The following is a 22136-nucleotide window of genomic DNA, read 5'->3' as shown; positions in this document are numbered from 1 at the left end:
AATCCCAGGGAAGGGGGAGCCTGGTGGGCTGCCGTCTATGGGGTCGCACAGAGTCGGACACGACTGAAGCGACTTAGCAGCAGCAGTTACAAAGCACAGGCCCTAATGAACCCCCCCCAAAAAAATTTCTAAAGAGTCTGATGTTAAACCAGGTGCTGTATATGTGTCTAACTTTACCCAAATTCACAGTAAGAATGATTTATGGGCCAACATCAGCCTCAGTTAAACCTCTGCATGATACTGCAGGTGATTCAGAGTTGAGTTCATTTTCAAATTTATCTTTTCAAAAACTGAGGGAAAAAAACGGACTTTCACAATTCCAAAAAGTGCCTGTTTCTGTGACTTTCATAGTAGGAAGGAAAAAAATAGACACTCTTCCAGTCATATTTCTCAGGGACCAGTAAGAGGGACAGAGTCTGCAAAATGGTGACACCAGCTGGGAATCTGAGCAACCTGTGAGGAAAGAAGAGGGAAATGACACTTACTGTCTTCTTTTTAAAATCATGATGCGAGGGAAACCCGACAATGCTAGTGACATCCTCACCTTCTTATAAGGAAGGAAGTTAAGAGAATACCTTTGGATTCATCCTAAAAACACTGGTAGCAATCTTTCTCCACGTCTTCTTTGGCTGAAAGAAGGAAGCACTTGCAACTGCTTTTCGTTTTGACCTTTGTTACAAAGGACTGTAGCATCGTCAATGACAGCACAGATTCAGAATCAGCCCCCTGGATTCCAACCTTACTTGTCATGTGACTGTGGATGAGTTACCTCTCTGGGTCTTACTTGTCTCATTTGTAAAATGGAGCTATAGATAGAATATACACTAAATAACCATAACAGTCAACAACCATTATAACTTCCTCCACTGTGGTCTATTTTTCATTCAGGTTTTAACTAATGTTCTAAATATGGAATAATGTTTATAAGTAAGAATAATAAACTCTTAAATATTAACTAAATAAATAAACTATTAAATATTTCATAAAGAATGCCGAGCACCAAAGAATTGATGCTTTTGAAGTGTGGTGCTGGAGAAGACTCTTGAGAGTCCCTTGGACAGCAAGGAGATCAAACCAGTCCATCCTAAAGGAAATCAACCCTGAACATTCATTGGAAGGACTGATGCTGAACCTGAAACTCCAATCCTTTAGCCACCTGATGCAAAGAGCCAACTCACTGGAAAAGACCCTGATGCTAGGAAAGATTGAAGGCAAAAGGAGAAAGGGGTGGCAGAGGACAAGATGGTTAGATAGCATCACTGACTCTATGGACGTGAATTTGAACAAACCCTGGGCAACAGTGGAGGACAGAGGAGCCTGGTGTGCTGCAGTCCATGGAGTCACAAAGAGTCATGACTTAGTGACTGAACAACAACAACAAAACAGTATTAACTAGATAGCAGGTACCGTTCTAGGCAATTTACCAGTTTTTACCCATGTGATTCTTACAACCAATTTTTGATGTGGCCACTATTTCCCAGATGAGGATGCTGAGTACAGAGATGAAGCCACTCATCCAAGGGCCAGCTAGTAAATAACAGAGGCAGAACCCAGACTCAGACTGGCTTCAGAGCCCCAGCTCTCACCACTGTCCTGCTTCTCTCTGTTTTTAAATGAATATAAAAAATTTATTGAAACAAATGTCCAGGTTGGTATAAACTCACTTTTTAAAAGGCTGGTATGGCACTTGTGAAGCAAGAACATATGTATCCTACAACACTAAACATCTTTCCATCCAAACTTGGAAAATCTGCCAGGCAAACACAGTTCCAGTCAGTGGGAAGATGAGACTAGACTGCAGATGCGCCATCCGTTGTAGAAGGAAGATACAAAATACCTTCCCTGTAAATTACAGAAAGTACCTTTTCCAAATGCATGCTGTAAACAGCAGATACTTTAACACAGAGCATTAATTATGCACCACATGCTAACACAAATGACCTTTGAAATGTCAGACCCACATCTGAGCATCCAAGCTCCTCCATTTAAAAACAATTCTCTTCCTGCCTCATTTCACCTAGTCACCATCATACTTTCTTACACGTGTTAATGTTCCAAGGAAGTAAGCTAATCATATCTAGGGGTGAATTCTAACTAGTCAAAAATACCTTTGCTGGCATTTTCTATAAATGTTTAGCCTGTCTCCCACGCCCATACCTATTTACAAAGCAAGTCAAACTGACAGTAAAAACTAATCTTCTTCTTGAAGAAAAACCTTTGATATAAATTTGCTAACATCATAATTTATATAACATAGAACTATGGAAATTCTAAGTTCAGTACGTAGTGAAACTATCTTGTATCTTGGTAACATTTTAAGTACAACACAAAGGAATGAGACTTAAAAAGCAAACAGATCAACCATAGTTAACTTTCCTTCTAATTGATGTTCCTCCTTGCAGTTTCCGAAAAGGAGTTCAATCTTTGAAATATTTGATATCCAAGGTCATCTAGGCTGCTACTTCGCAACCACCTTACACAGAGTAGAACCTTACACAGCCCATGGGAAGCCCCACTGATATCAGTCTCACACAGCCAACAATCTGTGTGGACCACGACTGTGATGTGAACCTCAGTGAACAGTGACACTCACTGATCAGAACTCAGACCCTTCCCTGAGCTTCAGCATGGAAACCATGTCCTGGGAGAAATGAACTAAGTTCATGAGGGAAAGAGCCTCTCTCATCCCCATCTTTGAAATATCATGGACTTTAAATAGGTTGATGATTTGAAGAACCAGAAGCTGCATTATTTGGTTAGCTTAGGGCGAACTGGTCAACCAACACAATGGTGTTCTGATCTAGAAAAGAAAAGTTCTTTTACCGTAGCTGTTATCCTGTTTGTGGACCTAAAGCAGAAACATATCTATAAGCAATTGCTCCTTAAGACTAATGAATCTTCTGAAAGAATTATTTGGTGGTGGTTTAGTCGCTAAGTCGTGTCCGACTCTTGCGGACTGTAGCCTGCCAGCCTCCTCTGTCCATGGGGATTCTCTAGGCAAGAATACTTGAGTAGGTTGCCAGTTCCTTCTCCAGGGGATCTTTCCAACCCAGGAATCGAACCCAGGCATCCTGCATTGCAGGCAGATTCTTTACCAACTGAGCTATGAGGGAAGCCGGAAGAATTATTTAGAGCAACACAAACACATGATGGTCAGAAATACACAACTAAAAGTTTGGGGAAAAGAAACCATGCTTTTACCTTTCTACTTGTAGCCTTCTTTCCTTTTCATCTTCTATCATATTTCAATATGTTCCAACATATTCCAACCAATAGTTCTAATTTTCCAACAAATAGCTATAGGCCTGATTACAATGACTAATGGGCCATTTACCATAGAGAGTAACAAAATACTCTCATATGACTGTTCAGATTCTAAATTTATATATACATATTTATATATTTCATAATACATTTACATATACATTTATATATGTAAATGTATTATAAAATACAGACTTCCCTGGTGGCTCAGATGGTAAAAGTGTCTGCCTACAACGCAGGAGACCTGGGTTCTATCCCTGGGTTGGGAAGATCCCCTGGAGAAGGAAATGGCAACCCACTCTAGTATTCTTGCCTGGAAAATTCCATGGACAGAGGAGCCTGGTAGGCTACAGTTCATGGGGTTGCAAAGAGTCAGACACGACTGAGTGACTTCACTTCACTTCTTCATACATTTATAAGTATATGCCACACAATGACACATATTTATATCACACAATGCACCCTAGATCCAGCCACAGGTAAACTATGGCTTTGTTATCAAGGACATGGATATTAATACCACAATGAGCTATGACTACCCTGTCTGTTGTAAGAATGACTGAAATGAAAAATCATTGACAATACCAAGTGTGGGTGAAACTATGGAACAACAAATACTGTTCTCCACTGCTTGAGCGAGTGCAAATTGGTGCATTCCTTTGGATAAATGTTCTGCAGTATTTACTTGGGTTACACATATAACCCAGCAGTCTATTCAATGAACAACAATGTATTCACATATAAGATCACAGGAAGATACAGGAATGCACGTCACAGCATGGCTGTCAATAACCCCAACTGGAAATGACTCAAAGTCCAGCAACAGTAGGGGAGATAAACCAATTGTGGCATGTTCACCCAATGAAATACCATACAGCAAGGAAAATGAGCCAGTTATGGAAACATACAACATAGATGAATATAACAATGGTAAGTTCAAATCAAAGAATTTAGTCAGAAAACAACTCCATTTATACAAAACCCACAAAAGAGGCCAAGTGAATTATGGTCTCAGAAGGAGGGACAGTGTTTGCTTACCTTTAGCATGAAGGAAGAATTACTGATAGAGGTCAAAGGGGGCATCTTGGGTGCCAGTAATACTGATACCTATTTCTTGACCTGGCAGTTGGTTCACTTTGTGAGATCTCAGACTGAACAGTTACAATTTGTGTATTTTTCAGTATATATGTTACATATCAATAAGAATGCTTATTATCTTTTTAATTAAAATTTTTGTTTTGGCTGCACCATTCAGCTTGTGGGATCTTTGTTCTCGAACCAGGGATTGAACCTGGTTCCTCAGCAATGAAAATCCTGAGTCCTAACCATGGACTGCCAGGGAATTCCCAAGAATGTTTAAACATTAAAATTTTAAAAGTTAAAAATAAGCCTTTTACAGTTATTTTTAAAAACCTTTTAAAATTATATAAAAATTAAAAATAATATTTTTTAAAGAAAAAAACAGATCTACTTTCAAGCCCAACTGTCTACATATGTAGACAATTGTATTAGTTTACTAGGGCTGCCATAACAGAACAACAGAAATGTATTTTCTTACAGTCTGGAGGCTGGAAGTTCAAGGCCATGGTGCTGGCAGGGTTGTTTGCTGCTGAGATCTTTCTTCTTGGCTCAGGGACACCTACCTTCTCCCCACTGTCCTCCCAATGGCCTATTTCTTGTGCACGCACATTCTTGGGGCATCTTCTTTATAGGGGCATCAGATTAGGTCCCCACTCTTATGACCTCATTTAACCTTAATTACCTCTTTACTACCTTAACTGCCAAGTACAGTCACATCGGCAATTAGGGCTTCAACCTATGAACTCTGCAAGGGTTCCCAATTCAATCTATAATAAACTCTTGGACACTCTCTTAATTAAAAAAAAAAAAAAGAATCCTTTTCTTTATGTAAAATGTGCACATTTTCAACCTCTAAAATATTTAAATCTCATTATCTTTAAGACCACCTCAAAGTACCTGGTGTTTCCCAAGTACTTTAAAGTCTTCATCATATGCAATTTGTGAAAATGTTTAAGGTTTTCAAAATTACACGGAAATTATTTTTAATTCAAGGACAGGGAAAAAAACCTAATTATATTTTTAAATAGAACCCGGTTTTATTGACAAAACACCATTCCAATACCGATGATACACAAACTCTCGCCACAGACAAGTAATGAATTCAGATGCGGGTCACCTGTTTAACAAAACAACTACACGTGATAAGAAGGAAACATTGAGGAGTACTTTCAAATGATTTAATGTAACACATACTTATTGTTACCACCTACCCTGCATTTCTGCAAATCCTCCAGTTAAACTTTAATCTATTAAATATTTAGTAATGCCAGGGTGGCTTATGCTTATTTTCAAATGGTCGCAAAATATGAACGTGAGTCTAACGGAATAGAGAATAAATTATCCAAGGAAAAAATATAATGTCTGACTCAGCATTCTTGCCAAAGATCCTGGTTATCCTTCTGTGACAGGATCAACGGGGCACCTTGGGGTTCATGATGCCTATATAATTCTACCCCAAATCTAGGTCACAGCAAGCACCTCATTACACTGAGATTCAAAGAGCTACACCTTTATTTCAAGGAGACAAACTTTTAGGATAGTCTTTTTTCCAATGTGCTTACATGCTCACATATGTTTTGGCAATATATATTTAAATTAATACTAAGTCACTTGGTAGCTCTCTTTATCATTTATAACTGTTTCATGCACATAATCTCATATATCACCAAGAACACAACGCAAAAGGAAGTTATCGGAAGGAAAACCAAAGTCCAGTACACGCACTGTAGCAATCCCTATGGATTAAGTTACCAAAACTTCATGAAAGGAGAATTCAGACTCAAAGCGACAAGTGGAAAATGGTGCCCAACAACTGTCTTAAAAAGATATTTTTAGAGTTCAATGAGTCCCAATTTATTTCTATCACAGTATCTTTGCTCACTAGAAACACTGCAGTTTTTCTTTCCGTGCAGTTTTGACCAGCTACCTGTCACTCTTGCAGGGCTTTGCTGCAGCCTCTGTTTCCTAAGAAGCTTATTTCTTTCTGCTTCAGATCCTTCAGTCTTCAGTCCTGAGATGATTACTCAGAGTGTGGATTCTAGCCCTCCAGGGTTAATCTCCCAGTCCCAAAGGCAGAATAAATATGGAGGCTTGAAATGGGAAAGGCCTTGGGTGATTTTCCTTTAACGGGCTCACCTAAGCCAAGTTTGAGGCTCTTGACTTAGACCCAGGACACCTGAATTCTACCCACGACAACATCAGGCCAACACACACACCCTTAGTGCCCATCACACCCTGCCCAGCAACTCTGCCACCACCAGAACGTGGGCCCTCATGTAGCTTCATCTTCCTATTTCTAAATGTCTTGGAGCCACAAAAGTTCCGCTCCTTCTTAACCAGCTGTCTTTTTCTAACTTCCTGCAGCCAAAATACATCCCAGGTTGCAGAGACCAGAACCAGAGTTTTTCCAGTTGCCTGGAAAGTTACTGAGGTTACTCAGACTTACCGTTGGTGCCTTTGATGCAGGGAGCGGATGGCTGAACTCGGGTCATCCTTTGTCTGTGTCGGAAAAGTGGAAGGAGGCAGCAACCAGCCAAAAACAAAGTCCCCATGAATGTAACAGGTCAACATGTTTGGGCTGAACAGCTGCTAACTAACTTGGGGGAAAGACAAGGGGAAAGGACCCGAAAAGTAGTGAGGAAATGGTTTCCTTTCCAACAGAGACGGAGCAGCTCTCATGGCAGCCAATCATCATCTCCAGGAGTGAGATCTCACAGACAAGAGATGATTTATGAGCCTGCTAACTAAAAGGGTGGTCCTTGCACCAGGAAAGCAGAGTCACCCTAGCAAGCTCCTCCCACATCTCCCGTGCCACTGACAAGCATCAGCTTAAGATGCTCGTGTACCTATACCTGATGAGACTTTAGCCTCACCTGTAACCTATTGTCCTCAGAGATCTGGTTGCCTCTGCTCTTTCTCTGGGAATGAAAGTTCTTTCTGTAACCAAGGACAAGAGTGTTTTGATGTTAGGGATCCTGACACTGCTTAGGGGGCAGTCCCAAACTCCTGAGCAAGAATCCACACGAACTGAGATAAAGGCTTTGTCTCCAAAGGCAGTTTCAATTACGACTCCAAGATACCCTGTGCTCTATTTGACCTCGGTACTCTCGGCCTTTTCAAGAGCAGGGCTAATCTCTTTTCCAAGCCAAGCCCCAGGTGAGAAGAAGAAAACTCCAGCTGGAGGAACACCCTTATCTCAACTCAGAGCAGGTGGTACGGATCCTGCCACACCCCCCTGACCCCACCACCACTTTCACTTTCCCAATGAACCCCCCACACCTGGAATCATTTCTACAGGAGTTCACTGTTATGAAGAAATCCTTTGTAATGAAGTTTGCATTTCTCTTTCCCCAACGTGCTGGGAAATAATGTAATTACAACATACAGTCTCACTTAAAATTTAAATATATTAATTAAGAAGCTCCAATACTTTGGCCACCTGATGTGAAGCACTGACTCATTGGAAAAGACCGTGATGCTTGGAAAGACTGAAGGCAAGAGGAGAAGGGGGCGACAAAGGATGAGATGGTTAGATAGTATCACAGACTCAATGGATATGAGTTTGAGCCAACCCTGAGAGATTATGAAGGACAAGGAAGCCTGGTGTGGTGCAGTTCATGGGGTCACAAAGAGTCAGACATGACTTAGTGACTGAACAACGAACGATTGAGACGTTCAATGGAACAATTTTCACTTCAATTAAAAGTAAGTACAGTAAGACTATTTAAATCATAGAGATGACACTGTTAAAACCACCTCTTAAAAAAACAAAACTGAATTCATTTTCATAGACTTCTTCAAACTGTGAATTAAAAAGCTCCTTTACCTGACGAACGAAGCTATTTGAGGTAGTGTCAGAAGAAGTGCTCCCATCGGATCCTTTAAATCTGTTTTTCCTTCTGGCTCCTTTTCCATATGACTACAAAAAAGAAAACCAAAAGACAAATGAGATTATTATTAGACCCTCACACAGGAATCTAGACCTAGTTCCAGAAAATGTTCTAGATCCAGACAAAGAATAAATTGCCATCACATGAGCATGATTAAAAAGTGATTGGAGACCAAATATATTTCCACTTATATGTGGAATCTAAAATATGACACAAATGAACATATCTATGAAACAGACTCACAGACAGAGAGAACAGACTTGCGGTTGCCAAGGGAGGCAGGTTGGGGAGAGAATGGAGTGAGAGCCTGGGGTTAGCAGATGCAAACTCATATTCAGGATGGATAAACGACAAGGTCCTACTGCACAGCACAGGGAACTATATTCAACATCCTCTATTCAACATAATAGAAAAGAAGATGAAAAAGAATGTATATATGTATATAACTAAATCACTTTGCTGTATAGCAGAAATTAACACAACATTGTAAGTCAACTATACTTCAATAAAATAACATTTTTTAAAAAGTGATTGGTGGAATCACAAATATTTATTTCAAATCAGTGACTTTATAGGGAGGAGAGGGTTCTGGAAAAAGCATTTCATAGTTGGTGAGTTGGGCTTCCCTGATGGCTCAGTGGTAAAGAATCTGCCTGCCAATGCAGGAGATGCAAGTTCAGTCCCTGGGTTGGCAAGAGACTCTAGAGAAAGAAATGGCAACCCACTCCAGTATTCTTCCCCGAGAAAGCCCATGGACAGAGGAGCCTGGCTGGCTACAAGTCCATGGTGTCACAAAAGAGTTGGTCATGACTTAGTGACTAAACAACTACAACAACTGTTGAATTAAAATAATTTAAGCTATGTTAGCATATCTCTGGTCAAGAGGCAAAGGCCACTAAAGATAAGGCATTAAAAAAAATAAACATTTACGTGTAGGAGGGACTGGGGCAAAATTACTGTGAGAGGAAAGCAACTTGTCAAAACCCTTCAGAGAGATGAATGCAGTTGTTGCTGGTCAGTCACTCAGTTATGTCTGACTGTTTGTGACCCCACGGACTGCAGCATGCCAGGCTCCTCTGTCCTCCACTATCTCCCAGCGTTTGCTCAAACTCATGTCCATAGAGTCCATGATGCCATCCAACCAACTCATCCTTTGTTGCCCCCTTCTCCTATCCTCAATCTTTCCCAGCATTGGGGTCTTTTCCAGTGAGTCAGCTCTTCACATCAGGTGGCCAAATTATTGGAGCTTCAGCTTCGGGATCAGTCCTTCCAGTGAATATTCAGGATTGATTTCCAGTAGGATTGACTGGTTTGATCTCCTTGCTGTCCAAGGGACTCTCAAGAGTCTTCTCCAGCACCATGTTTCGAAAGCATAATGAAATACTGTTTCCCAGTGGTGCTGAACAGCCCCTTTTTGGTTCTTTTCATGATTTAATTTGTAATTCCCCAGGTATTCCTATATTGGAGTGGTCCTTGCACATGGTGGCTCAGGAAACTTTACAATACAAATTCTGACTACCTTTACATCTAGATAGATTAGTATAGGTTGATCAATCTAGATGAAATATGAAGGAAGCACAGTGTCAATTCTTCATATTGTATGGATTTAGAGATTGGTTTTGGGATATGTTGAAAGAGCTATGGAAGTGGTAGTGAATTACATGAAATTAAAACATTTTGTACAATTTTTCTGGCCCATTGTTGTAATGTTTGAATATGATGTGAAAAGCTTGTTCTTTGTTAATAGGAACAGAAAAGAGTTTTATTTGAGCCGCTGAGAACTACAGCCTGAAAGACAGCTTCTCAGATAGCTCTGAGGAACTGTTCTGGAAAAGCACTGTTTTCACCAATTTTTTTTTAATTTTATTGAAATATAGTTGATTTACAATGCTGTGTTACTTTCTGCTGTACAGCAAAGTGACTCAGTTATATATGTGTACATATATATATATACACACACATATATACTATTTTTTATATTCTTTTCTATGATGGTTTATCACAGTATATTGAAGATAGTGCCCTGTGCTATATAGTAGGACCTTGTTCATCTCAAAAGCCTGCTTTTTAATCACTCAATTATTCTGCTGAGAAGGCAAGAAAAATAAATTTTATGGAATTGTAATAATAAGTAGTAGTAGTAAGCATTTAAGAACAGGATGTTAAAGGTAAGACAGTTTGTCTCAGTAGTAGGATAAAGCCAAGCACAAACACCTACAAATGAACTTACTTTTTTTTTTTTTTTAACTATATCTACAGCTTACTTTCAGAGCATTAAAAATAAACTATACATTCATCTATGGCTAATTCTAGACAGGAATAAAGTTACTGAGAAAATCACACATTAAAATATAAGTAAAAAATAGCTCAACACTGAGCTTTACTGGTAAATACACACAGGCAGGGATCCTGGTATAGCAGACCTTGAGCAAGTTTCTTAACCTCTCTAAACCTCAGTCTTCTCATTCTTAAAATAGTAAGACTTACTTTCCAGGGGGTTTTAGGTATTAAATGAAGGAATATATTTATAACATTTACTGTAAGACCTAGCACATGATAAGGGCTCAAAATCATATTATATAGAAGCTGTCACAGTAGGGTGACAAGGGTGGAGAAAAATTGGGCTAAAATGTACGATGTGTTTAGAAGGCCCACAGACACTTCATTGGATGATCAGAATTAACAAAATTTGCTTTTTTGAAAATCCCCATGTTCGGGTTTTGAAAATGCTACTTTTGTTATATTTTACACATTCACATGGTTTTCATTAAAATGGAAATATAAACCATAATATACATAGCACTTAGGCAAGCTGAAATCTCTTACAAACATTTGTGTTATGAGTAATTTAGATGAATTTGCAATCAGTGAGAGGGGTGGTATAATTTTAAAGCAAAAATTTGCCTTAAATATGTTTGTTCCCTTCCAAGTACTGAAGGGATTTATATAATACAAATGTGTTTCCATGGCATTTAATTAACTCTCGACTTCATAAAAGGAAAGACAATCTAGGCTGGGCTTTCATAATACAAGGTTCTCTTCACGTAACAGCATATTCTTCTTACTTTTGTAAACATTATGCAGTAAACTGTTGAAAAATAACATTCTTTCAACAATGTTCTTCCTTTTCCAACTATTATGGAAAGGTTCACATAGAAGTGTCTTCCAAGGCCTAGCAACGTTAAAGTTCGAAAGTCTCCTTAAAATTAAAAAATAAATTTTTTATATTATTCCATGTGGTAAAATACTTATTACCTTGAAAGCAGTTTTAAAGCCTAACATATTTCCTTGAGGGAAGGTGAGGGCAAGTTTATGTTAAATTTACTATGTACCTTCATTTGGAGTATAAATTATCTTTGAGAATAAAAACAAAATATTCTATCATCCCAAATGCTGTTTGTGTCCAAACAGCATTGTTTGGACATGGGTGGAAAAAGCTTCTTTGAAGTCATACCATTACCATTTATTTTGGATTTTTAATGATAAATATGTTTTTACTATTCAGCTGCTTTGGAGTATAAGCTTTTTCATGGCTGCTGACACTGCCCAGCAGGCACTGTGAGAACCACACAATATTTAAGACAGCCAGTCCCAGGGGAGGCTGCTGTTCTCTGCAAAAAAATGAAACACATTTAAAAAGTCATTTTAATTTTTCCTGGCCCCTGGGGACGCTGTTCATAAACATTATTTCAGGTGTACTTAGCTACAAATGCCATGTGTCTAAGTTGGATTATTACAGGTTTCAATTGTACTATGATACAGCTGATACACTTAAAAAAAGATGGCATACTGAATTGCACACAAACTGGTGATAATTTATTTTTATTTTTATTTTTTTGGCCACACAACATGTGAGACCTAAGTTCCGTGGCTAGGGATCGAACCCGTGTCCTCTGCATTAGAAGTGTGGAGTCTTAACCACTGGACCACCAGGGAAGTCCCCTGGTGATAGTATTGAGAAAAAATATCTTTTCCTTCAATCACTTAAATGTATGAGGGATGATTTATTCAAAGTGTTTCTGCTTAACAGTGTTAAAGCAAGTTCTTATTCATTATATATGTTTACTAAAAGGCAAAATAGATATGCTTAATTACACTTCTATTCTATTTACTAATTTCAGCAGTACTTTCTCTCTTATAACCTCCTTTTTTTTAAAAAAAATGTAACTGCTGTGTGATGCTTCAATAATGAGTTATTTCCTATAACAATATCTAGGATCAAGAAGAAAATAATTAAAGCAACTTTTGCAAAGCTAATAGTCCATCTTTACATGCTTTTAAAAAGGTTAGGGAAATTTTTATTACCATTCCCAAATGAAGCTACATTAAGTTCCATGCATATTTAAAATTGAGTCTAACTTGCTAAAATGACTTCTGTATAAGTTATTCAAAATTCTGGAAAATGAGGATCAGAGTATTTCAGATGAAGGAATTAAAAAAAAAAATAAAAGTGAAGGCCAACCCTCACCCAAATGGTAAAAGACAGGAAAAAATAAGTATTCAAATATGTAGCTGCCTAAACTTGGAAAAGAAGTATAGTCTTCTTAACTGGCTACTTCAAATGCAGCTACTTTTATGAGCAATGGGGTTTCTAAATTTTTTTTTAGCAACATTAAGTATCTAAACATCTGCTATTAAATATACGAAATGATTAATAAAATTTCATGATGTGAAGGAAGAGAACATGGCCGGGCTGTCAAGACTGCCAAGTGTAACCCATAGTACTCTCTAGGATACACACAGACCCCTACGTCCCTATGGTCTAAAAGTCACTAATGTCCACTCGTTCCTTCTTGTTAATAGTTACATTCACTTAATAAGGAGAAGGAAATGGCAACCCACTTCAGTATTCTTGCCTGGGAAATCCAATGGACAGAGCCTGGCGGGCTACAGTCCATGGGGTCACAAAGAGTCAGACACCACTGAGCACACACATAGCTGAATAAAACCAGTGAAGTCAACCACAGTAAATAGGAAAAAAAGAAAACTGTGTACAACATCACTCATTACTACAGAGATGCAGATCAAAACTACAATCATGCATCACCTCACACTAGTCAGAATGGCCATCAATGAAAAGTCCACAAACAATAAACGGAGAGGGTGTGGAGAAAAGGGGACCCTCCAACACTGTTGGTGGGAATGTATATTGATGCAGCCACTATGGAGAACAGTATGAAGGTTCCTTCAAAAATTAAAAATAGAACTACCATACAACCCAGCAGTCCCATTACTAGGAACATACCCCGAAAAAGACCCATTATTTTAAAAAGACACATGCATCTCAACGTTCATTGCAGCACAATTTACAACTGCCAGAACATGGAAGCAACCTAAATGTCCATGGGCAGATCAATGGATAAAGAAGATGTGGCACATATATACAATGGACTACTATTCAGACATAAAAGGAATGAAATTGGGTCATTTGTAGGAATGTGGATGGATCAAGAGTCTGTCATACAGAGTGATATAAGTTAGAAAGACAAAAACAAATATCATATATTAAACATATACAGAGAACCTAGAAAATGGTGCCCATGAATCTATTTGCAGGCAGGAACAGAGACATGGCAGTGGGGGACAAAGGAGGGATGAACTGGGAGACTGGGATTGATACATGTACACTGTTGTTTTAGTCGCTAAAATGTGTCTGACTCTTTTGCAACCCTCTGGACTGTAGCCTGCCAGGCTCATCTGTCCATGGGATTTCCCAGGCTAGAACACTGGAGTGGGTTGCCATTTCCTTCTCCAAGGGATCTTCCCAACCCAGGGATGGAAGCCACATCTCCTGCTTGGCAGGTGATTCCCACCTGGGAAACCCCCATATATACTCTGTGTAAAACAGATAGCTAGTGGGGAGGTGCTGTGCAATGCAGGAAGCTCAGCTCGGTGCTCTGTGACAACCTAGAGGGGGAATAGGGGGAGGTGGGAAGTGATCTGTGTATGTGTATAGCTGATTCACTTTGCTATTCAGTAGAATAGCAAATATTCTATAACACACATAGCACAATATTGTGTTATATTCTATAACACAATAACACAATATTGTAAAGCAACTATACCCCCAATACAAAAATAAAAAAATAAATTACCTCTCCTAAAACAGTAGACAAGTAACATTTCAGAAACCAGAAAAAAATTTAAGAAATTACCACAAATATATGAATGACATTAAAAAGATATTCACCAAGATTATGTTAATATCATCTTCATCTGAAAGACTGTTTTCTTTGATACTAAATAACTTTGAAAGTTGGATTGCAATCTTAAACTCAGCAAATGGTCACATGTCCACAGGTCATTGAAACCCAATCTCTGTATGATTGGAAGCAGACAGTAGTTAATTACAGAAGACACCAGTTAACTAGAGACTTCAGCCCAGTTTTGCACACAAAGTTGGTTTGGTGGCCCCTGGGAATAGTTTTGAAGATGTCAGCTTCTCTGGTTGAAGAATAAGGTAACAGTTCTCCTCCCTATGAACTGCTCCCTGTAAGCATAATGCTGATACCTGAAATTAGTTTCCAGCCCTCTTGATCAGCTTCACTGATATTTATCCCTTCGAAATGCAGACTTTCCTCATCTTAGGGTCTGAAGCAAAGGCAACCAAAACTCAACAGAGAGGACTCCGACAGTTAATATCCTTATTTACCATCAGTTATAGGTGAACGAGGCTATCAGATCCTTTACTAGGAGAGAAGGCAGTGAGATATCTCCTCCCTAGAAAAGGGAACAGGGCAAGTTCTCCATATGCATTGCATATGTATGCAAGTTCTCCATATGCATTACACAAAAGCAGAAAGGAATCAAGAAACAGAATAAATAGAGCTCTTCAGGTAGAGAAGCGAGAGGAGACAAGGCCAGGGCAGGAGATGGTCAAGGGCCAAGCTTGCCTTCTTCACGGTTTACCTCCAGCCATGTTTGGAAAGAACTCTTAAGGCAGTCCCAGTCACTTAAGTGGTGTCATAATTAATCTGAACTCCTTGTCATTGTGAAAGGCCATGTTGTGCCATAAACTCTTGGCAGGTCCAAGACAAGTCCCCACAGTCACAAAATCTAGGAGGGCAAATTCTCTACACACACAGGATTAACATATTTTGCTCAGCTTCTCTCTCTTTTTATTTGAGTATAATTGCTTTACAGTGTTGTGTTAGTTTCTACTGTACAGCAAAATAAATCAGCTATATGTATACTTACGTCCACTCATTTTTGGATTTCCTTCCCATTTAGGTCACCACAGAGCACTGAAGTAGAGTTCCCTGTGCTATACAGTAGGTTCTCATTAATTATCTATTTTATGCATAGTATCAATAGTGTGTGGATGTCAATTCCAATCTCGCAATTCATCCCACACTCAGCTTTTCTTAAAAGGACCAAGACAACAGACTATATAGTTCAATGCAACCAAATAGAGCAACAGGTAAACTAATTCTTTACATAAAAGGAAAATAAAAAAGAATAGGAACATAAAACCACAAAACCAACTAAACCTCCAGTCACTCGGATAGTCAGATGTTGTGTTTTGAGGTCTAAAACGCACTCAGAAATCCTGATGAGCAGGTTTGTAAATTTCACCCAGGCACTGCCAGAACAAATCCCATCAGAGAGGCAAGTGATGGAGGCTGGGGGCAAAGGTTAGACAAGCAAGGTTAGAGGGGCAAGACATGTAAGCCCAGGACCCAAGTCCATTATGCGAAGAGGCTGCAAAGGCTGAACTGAACCTCAGACCCCAGAAAGTCTCTGGAAAGTGGTACTGACCTGGGGGAAGAGCTGCTGCTCTTTTTAGATAAAGCACCTTGCTGCACGATTCAGGCTGTTGCCCTGACCAGGCTGTATTAGACAATGTGCTTGAGAAGCATCTGGCAAACTCTGATGGGGTGGAGCCAGCTGGGTTTCGTTGCCAGGAGCAAAACAAACAGGCCCTCTGCTTACTGTGGGTTCATCTCCAGGTGCAATTGGAGGTGCTGGTTACCAGCTCTTTGAAGCCTAAGTGCTGAGATCCTGCTCTTGCTTCACCCGTTTCCTCCTCTGCTGCATCCTGGTCTTAGTTCCTTTCACCCTGAGTTTGCATCCACCCAGCCTCCATCCAGATCTGTTCAACTCCCCAGAGAACTCCCAGTGCTGTGCTTTTAGACTAATGCTGTCCAATAGAAATAAAAGTCACCTACGTAATAGGAATTTTCTAGTAGCTCTATTAAAATGGTAAAAGGCAACAGAGCAAGTGAATTGTAATAATGTATCTGGCTAAATGTATCAAAGGGTATCCGCGGTGGCCCCGATGGTAAAGAATTCACCTGCAATGTGGGATACTTGGGTTCAAAAGATCCCCTGGAAGAGGAATGCAACCCACTCCAGTATTCTTGCCTGGAGAATCCCCACAGACAGAGGAGCCTGGTGGGCTGCAGTCCATGGGGTCGCAAAGAGTCAGACAGGACTGAGAGACTTTCACTTTCATGTCCCTGTGATCCTATTTTTGATACATTGTGCTGTGCTGTGCTCAGTCTCTCAATCGTGTCCTACTCTTTGTGACCCCATGGACTGTTCGTCCATGGAATTCTCCAGGGTGGAATACTGGAGTGGGTAGCTGTTGTCTTCTCCAGGGGATCTTCCCAACCCAGGTATCAAAACCAGGTCTCCCGCATTGCAGGCAGATTCTTTACCAGCTGACCCACCAAGGAAGCCCAAGAACACTGGAATGGGTAGCCTATTCCTTCTCCAAAGGATTCCAGGCCCAGGAATCAAACAGGGGTCTCCTGCAAAATACAGGTCTCCTCTGAACCTCTGAATGAAATTGACTTTCATTGAGATAATATCCTTGAGATTTCTTCATCTGTATATATACTTTTATATTTTAATTCATTTTTAATTGGAGGATGGCTTCCCCAATGGCACAGAGGTAAAGAATCCACCTGCAGTGCTAAAGACATGGGTACCATCCCTGGGTCTGGAAGATCCCCTGGAGAAGGAAATGGCAACTTGCTCCAGTATTCCCACCTGGAAAATTCCACGGACAGAGGAGCTTGGCAGGCTACAGTCCATGGAGTCACAAAACAGTCTGACATAACTAACTGACTGAGTAGACACACAATTGGAGGATAATTGCCTTACAACGTTGTGCTGGTTTCTGCCATACAATGTGAGTCAGCCATAAGCAGGCTAAGTTGCTTCAGTTGTGTTTTATTCTTTGTGACACTATGCAATGTAGCAGGCCAGGCTCCTCTGTCCATGGGATTTCCCAGGCAAGGATACTGGAGTGAGTTGCCATGCCCTCGTCCTCTAAGTATACCTAAACATATATATACATATACATATATATATGTCACGTGTATTTTGTATTTTTAAGTTATCTGCATTTTTAGTTGATTTGTACCTGCCTACTTATTTGATCTATATTTTGATGTCTTTTAAAATGTGTATTTTACACATACAGCACATCTCAGTTCAAACCAGTCACATTTCAAGTGCTCAGAAGTCACATGTGGCTAGTGGCTACTGTGGTGGACAGCACAGATTTGGAGTTTTGGAGGCACAGCGTGCGGTCAGCAACTTGACTGTGGAGGCAGACTGTCCAAGTTTGCACCAAGATTGTTCAACAGGTTACCTTAAAAGGGATGTGATGTGCTTAAATCTGAACTCTTAAGAATTTGCAGTTAGATTGTCACTTGCTTCTCATGTAAGAAATAGATCTATTTTGTTTATGACCATATCCTAGGGTTAGAGAGTAGGAGGGTGCCCCCTCCCTCCGCAGGATTTCTGACCGGAAAAAAGATCAGTGGGCAGTCTGTGTAGTTCCATCTTTTGCTTTGTTCATATAGAATGTGCAGTATAACCCAGAGGTGAAAGAGAAAGGATTCTTCAGACCAATGACTGCTGAGAGAGATATTTCACAAACGAAAACTCCATTTCTCGGGGGATTTACAGTGACTCAGTGTCGCAAAACAGAGGGATGCTCCAGAGACCGTCTTTTTTCCCCAGGTGGTTTATTGCTGGCCTAGCCCGCCCGGAGACATGGAAGAGATGCCTTGCCAAGTTTTCACAGCCCTGTGATGACATGATTTATCAGATATCAAATAAACAAGGCAATGTTTCCCTCAGATAAGGGCTGTGATATGAACACAATTCAGGGGGAAATGCTTTCATTTTTGGAAGGTAGAGCAAGGAGAAGGATGCTGATGCAGCTGAATGTTTATGCCTCTTACCTGCCTCTGTTATCCCTTCCTCCCTGCCTCTATCATTCAATCACTTGTAATTCCTATGGACTGGGTCTCTGGACTGTGTCCATCCATAGTCCTGTCCTATCTATTATCTTTTCTCTCTTTTCAGTTTAGACCTCATTACTTCTTGTCCAAACCGTTACATCAACCTCCCCCCAGCAGCTCTACCTCTGGACTCCTGAGACTCCCAACTGCCTTACAGCATGCTTCCAGGTGAATCTTCTCCATGAGCTGTTACACTGCTCCTTCCCTCAACCCCTTCCGAGGCTTTTTGTTGTTCATTACATTTCAGGTTCCAAAGCCTTCAAGATGTGGCCTCAATTGCCTTGTCAGACTTCTGCTTGACTAAGCTCCAATCCGTACCTGTCCACGCTTTTCAAACTAGGGATTACAAATGTATCAGACTTGTAACTGCTGTTACTTGGCAGTCAGAATAGCTCCCTGAAGAGCTCTGGAGCATCTCTCTGATAATCTGCTGAAATCTGACCCAGACTCTAAATCCCTTCTCAAATGCCACCTCTTCCATGAAGTCCTTACAGATTACTCCAAATAGAGTTATCTGTGATCTTTTCCTTAGCAACCATCTAAGATTCAGTATTTCTCTTAAAGCCCCATGCCATACAATAGTCATCCATTCATCACCCTTGCAGCTACTGGAATGTACATGCTATGAAGGTAGCAAGTGTGTCTTCTCCTTTCTGAATCATTTCCATGTTTGCAGCAACATCACAAATACTTGTTGCCTTACGTTTAACTACATAAATCACTAAGTAAATTAGTGTCTCTTATCTGAATGCAGTCATGCTTTCTATTTTGCCCTAACTTTGATCTCCAGGAATTCAGGAACTCTATTTTTATCATAAGAATAAAAACTGAAAAAAAAAAAAACAAAAAAACCCTGAAGGAAGATCAAAGAGAAAAGAGGATCTAAAAGTCCTTTTCTCTATCAATATTTAAGACCTTCATCCTAAAAAAAAAAAAAAGGAAGTCCCTGAGTACATTTCTTGCTCTCATCTAACCTAGTGAGTATCTAGATAAAATCAGGAGCCTAGAACGAACGTGACAGGTGTTGGTAAGAATTCAAGCCCACTGGCAGAGGCCAGATGGAAATGTAGGTTGTTAGTTACATGTCCCCACTCGGTTCTGGCAGCCTAACAGCCCAAGGCTGACTAAAATCTAGCTGTCTTACCTCTATGGGAAAGAATGAATTCCTCTACAAAAGACGTGGATTTCTGATTAAACAAATGATTGGTTTCTACATTTTTTTCCCCTGCATTTCAAATCAAAATGAATGGTGTGTTTTAATCTGCACTTTTAATTCCCAGTGATAAAGTTCAACAAAGCTCCATGACCATGCCACTGGAACTACCATTATTAACAGTATTAAAATAGCTAAAGCAGTCAGTTTCTATTACCTATGAAAATAATTAAGCAGCCAAACATTTTACTACTGTGGCCCACTCCTGCCCTCCTTACTACAGTAAATAAGACTAAGGCATTCTCTCCAGCATATACAAATATAAAGTACACAAATCATGTACTTAGACATTTGACATACGAATAAAACTATAGAATCTCCCCACAATTTACAATCTAGCAGGCGGAGGTTTGAAATCAACAAGCCAGCATCATTAAGCAGAGACATTCTCCAAAGTGATGCTTAAATGAAACCCTAACCTCTTTGCCAAGCAGCCCACAGTTAAGAGTCTTAAAATATTTCCCTGCTAGGAGAAAAGTTGAGAGACTCCTTACCGCTGAGAACTGGAGGTGTCTGTAATCCAAACTGTACCTGCCAAAGCCTTACGTAAAAGCCACCTTATCACTGCCCAGTGCCTACAACTGACATCTCCTATTTCACAACGAGTAGCAACCCGGAATTTCCCCAGAAACCGCTAATTCTCATCAGAAGGTGGCCTCGGAGCTCTCTGAGATGGCTAACATTTCAAGACCAGGGGAAAAATAAAAACTTTCGCGTCCCCAACTCGCTCTCTTCTGCAGCGAGCGAGGGGTCCAGGCAAACCTGGCCAGTGCCAGGAGAGGAGCCGAGCTGTCCCAGCGGTGTAACGCCCGGGTGCCCAGGGGGGTCGCAGCTGCTTGCGGGGAGGCAGGGGCAGAGCGCCCCCTCCCATGCCCCCTGCCCGCTCCCACCCCATCACATGCCCCCTACTCCCACCCCGGCTCGGAGCTGGTCTAAAAGGGTCGGCGTCGGAGCAGAGTTGTAGAACCCCCCCGTACTCCCCACCCCCGACTCACGATCTTGAGCAGGTCTAGTCCGCCCGCCTGATTCATGGCTGTCCATGCGCCTCTCCCGGGAAGGGGCGAGGAGGGCTGGCCTCGGGGGGCAGCCTCTGAGGACCTGGAGGTCTCCCCCGCCCCCTTCCCACTGGCTTTGGGGAAGCAGAGGAAAATGGAAGCCGGAGAAGAGCCGGGGGGGGGGGCGGGGGGTAGAGCAGGAAGGCGGAGAGGAGCTGGGGGCGCCGGCGCCCGGAGAGGGAGAAGTGGGTGGCAAAGCGCGAGGGAAGGAGGCGGCGGCGGCGGGGAAGACCCAGGCCGGAGCGGACGGCCGGGCGAGGGATCCTAACAGAGCAGGCGGCGGGCGGGATGGAGCCCCGGCGCCCGGGCGGCTCACAAAGGAAGGGGAGGGCGCGGCGCTCTCGCTACCTGTGCGGCCGCTCCGAGCGCCCCCGCGGGAGCCGCGTTCTCCAGCAGTTCCATCTGGATCTCCTGCGCCACCGCCGCCGCCGCTGTGGGAGGCGACTTGGACATGTCGTTCTGGACCATTGGCGAAAAGTCGGCCGGGAGCCAGCAGCCAGGCCCCCCCGCCCCACACCCCCCGGCGGTGGGTCCCCTCCTCCTTTCCCCGCCTGCCCGCTCCAGGGGCCGCCCGGGGGCTCGAGGCGCTCAGGGTGTGGGGCGCGGCCGGGCCAGGTTGAAACGCAAGGCGCGGGGAAGCCGGGCGGCGGGGGCGCTGGCAGGGCGAGCGCCGAGCGGGCACGGGAGCCGCCGGCGCCTGGGCAGGTCCTCGCCGAGAGGGAGGGCGCTCCGGCCGCGCGAGCCCAGGGGGAGGCGCGTCGGCCGACGAGAGTGACAGGCCACCGAAACACCCAAAAGTTCCCCGCGGGAGGCGCGGGCCGCTGGGGCCCCGGGCGCAGCCGCCGCGCTTCGCCGTGGCACGCGCGCTGGAAAGTTTTCAAAGCCGCGAAAGCGAGGCCTCGCGCCCGGGGGCTTCCTTCCCCCGGCTGCCCAGTTCTACTCCCTCCGCTCCCCGCGGGCGGGAACAGGTCGCTGCTGCGGGGAACCCGCGAGGCTCCGCGCCAACCCTGCGCTCCTGAAACCTCTCGAGGCCTCGAGCAGCCCCGCAGAGCAAGTGCCTCCCAAGGACCTCCCATCCCACCGGCCGTGGAAATCACTGGACGACGGCAGGAGTGAGGAGCCGGACCAGACGTGGGGCTGATGGGTGTGACCTGAGGATTGCGGTCCCCCACCCGAATCTGCAGCTGGCCTGGGCTGCCGGGTCCAAATAGACCATTTCCACGTCCGAAGGTTTTTCCTTTACAACTCCTGTTTGTCTTCACCTTTGCAAACCGCTTCTTGACTTTTCGGTAGAGTTGAGGAGTCTTCCTGTCACATTTTGGGGAAAACAAGCATTTCCTTAGGATTCTGAATCTTAATCAGAGAGTAGCAGCCA

General features: G+C 42.2%; 1 protein-coding gene across 4 annotated transcripts in view; it reads right to left on the bottom strand.

The window, feature by feature from the left end:
* CACNB2 (calcium voltage-gated channel auxiliary subunit beta 2) overlaps positions 1-21450 on the bottom strand; it is a 425950-nt gene extending 404500 nt beyond the window's left edge. Inside the window, exons 1-2 of one of the 4 annotated variants that reach the window (XM_059892406.1) lie at positions 21110-21450; positions 8171-8263 (exon numbers count right to left, since the gene is read on the bottom strand). In XM_059892406.1, the coding sequence (XP_059748389.1) occupies positions 8171-8263; positions 21110-21229 (213 nt within the window). In that variant the 5' untranslated portion in view covers positions 21230-21450. Of the gene's footprint in view, positions 1-8170; positions 8264-20701; positions 20837-21109 lie in introns of those variants that run through there. The other 3 variants (XM_005214152.5, XM_005214150.5, XM_005214151.5) reach the window with 3 other exon arrangements.
* Between the last annotated feature and the right edge of the window lie 686 nt (positions 21451-22136).

The sequence above is a fragment of the Bos taurus genome, chromosome 13, assembly GCF_002263795.3.
Source record: "Bos taurus isolate L1 Dominette 01449 registration number 42190680 breed Hereford chromosome 13, ARS-UCD2.0, whole genome shotgun sequence".
Lineage (NCBI taxonomy): Eukaryota > Metazoa > Chordata > Mammalia > Artiodactyla > Bovidae > Bos > Bos taurus.
Note: the sequence above shows the minus strand (reverse complement) of the source record. Positions and strands in the feature narration are given on the sequence as shown.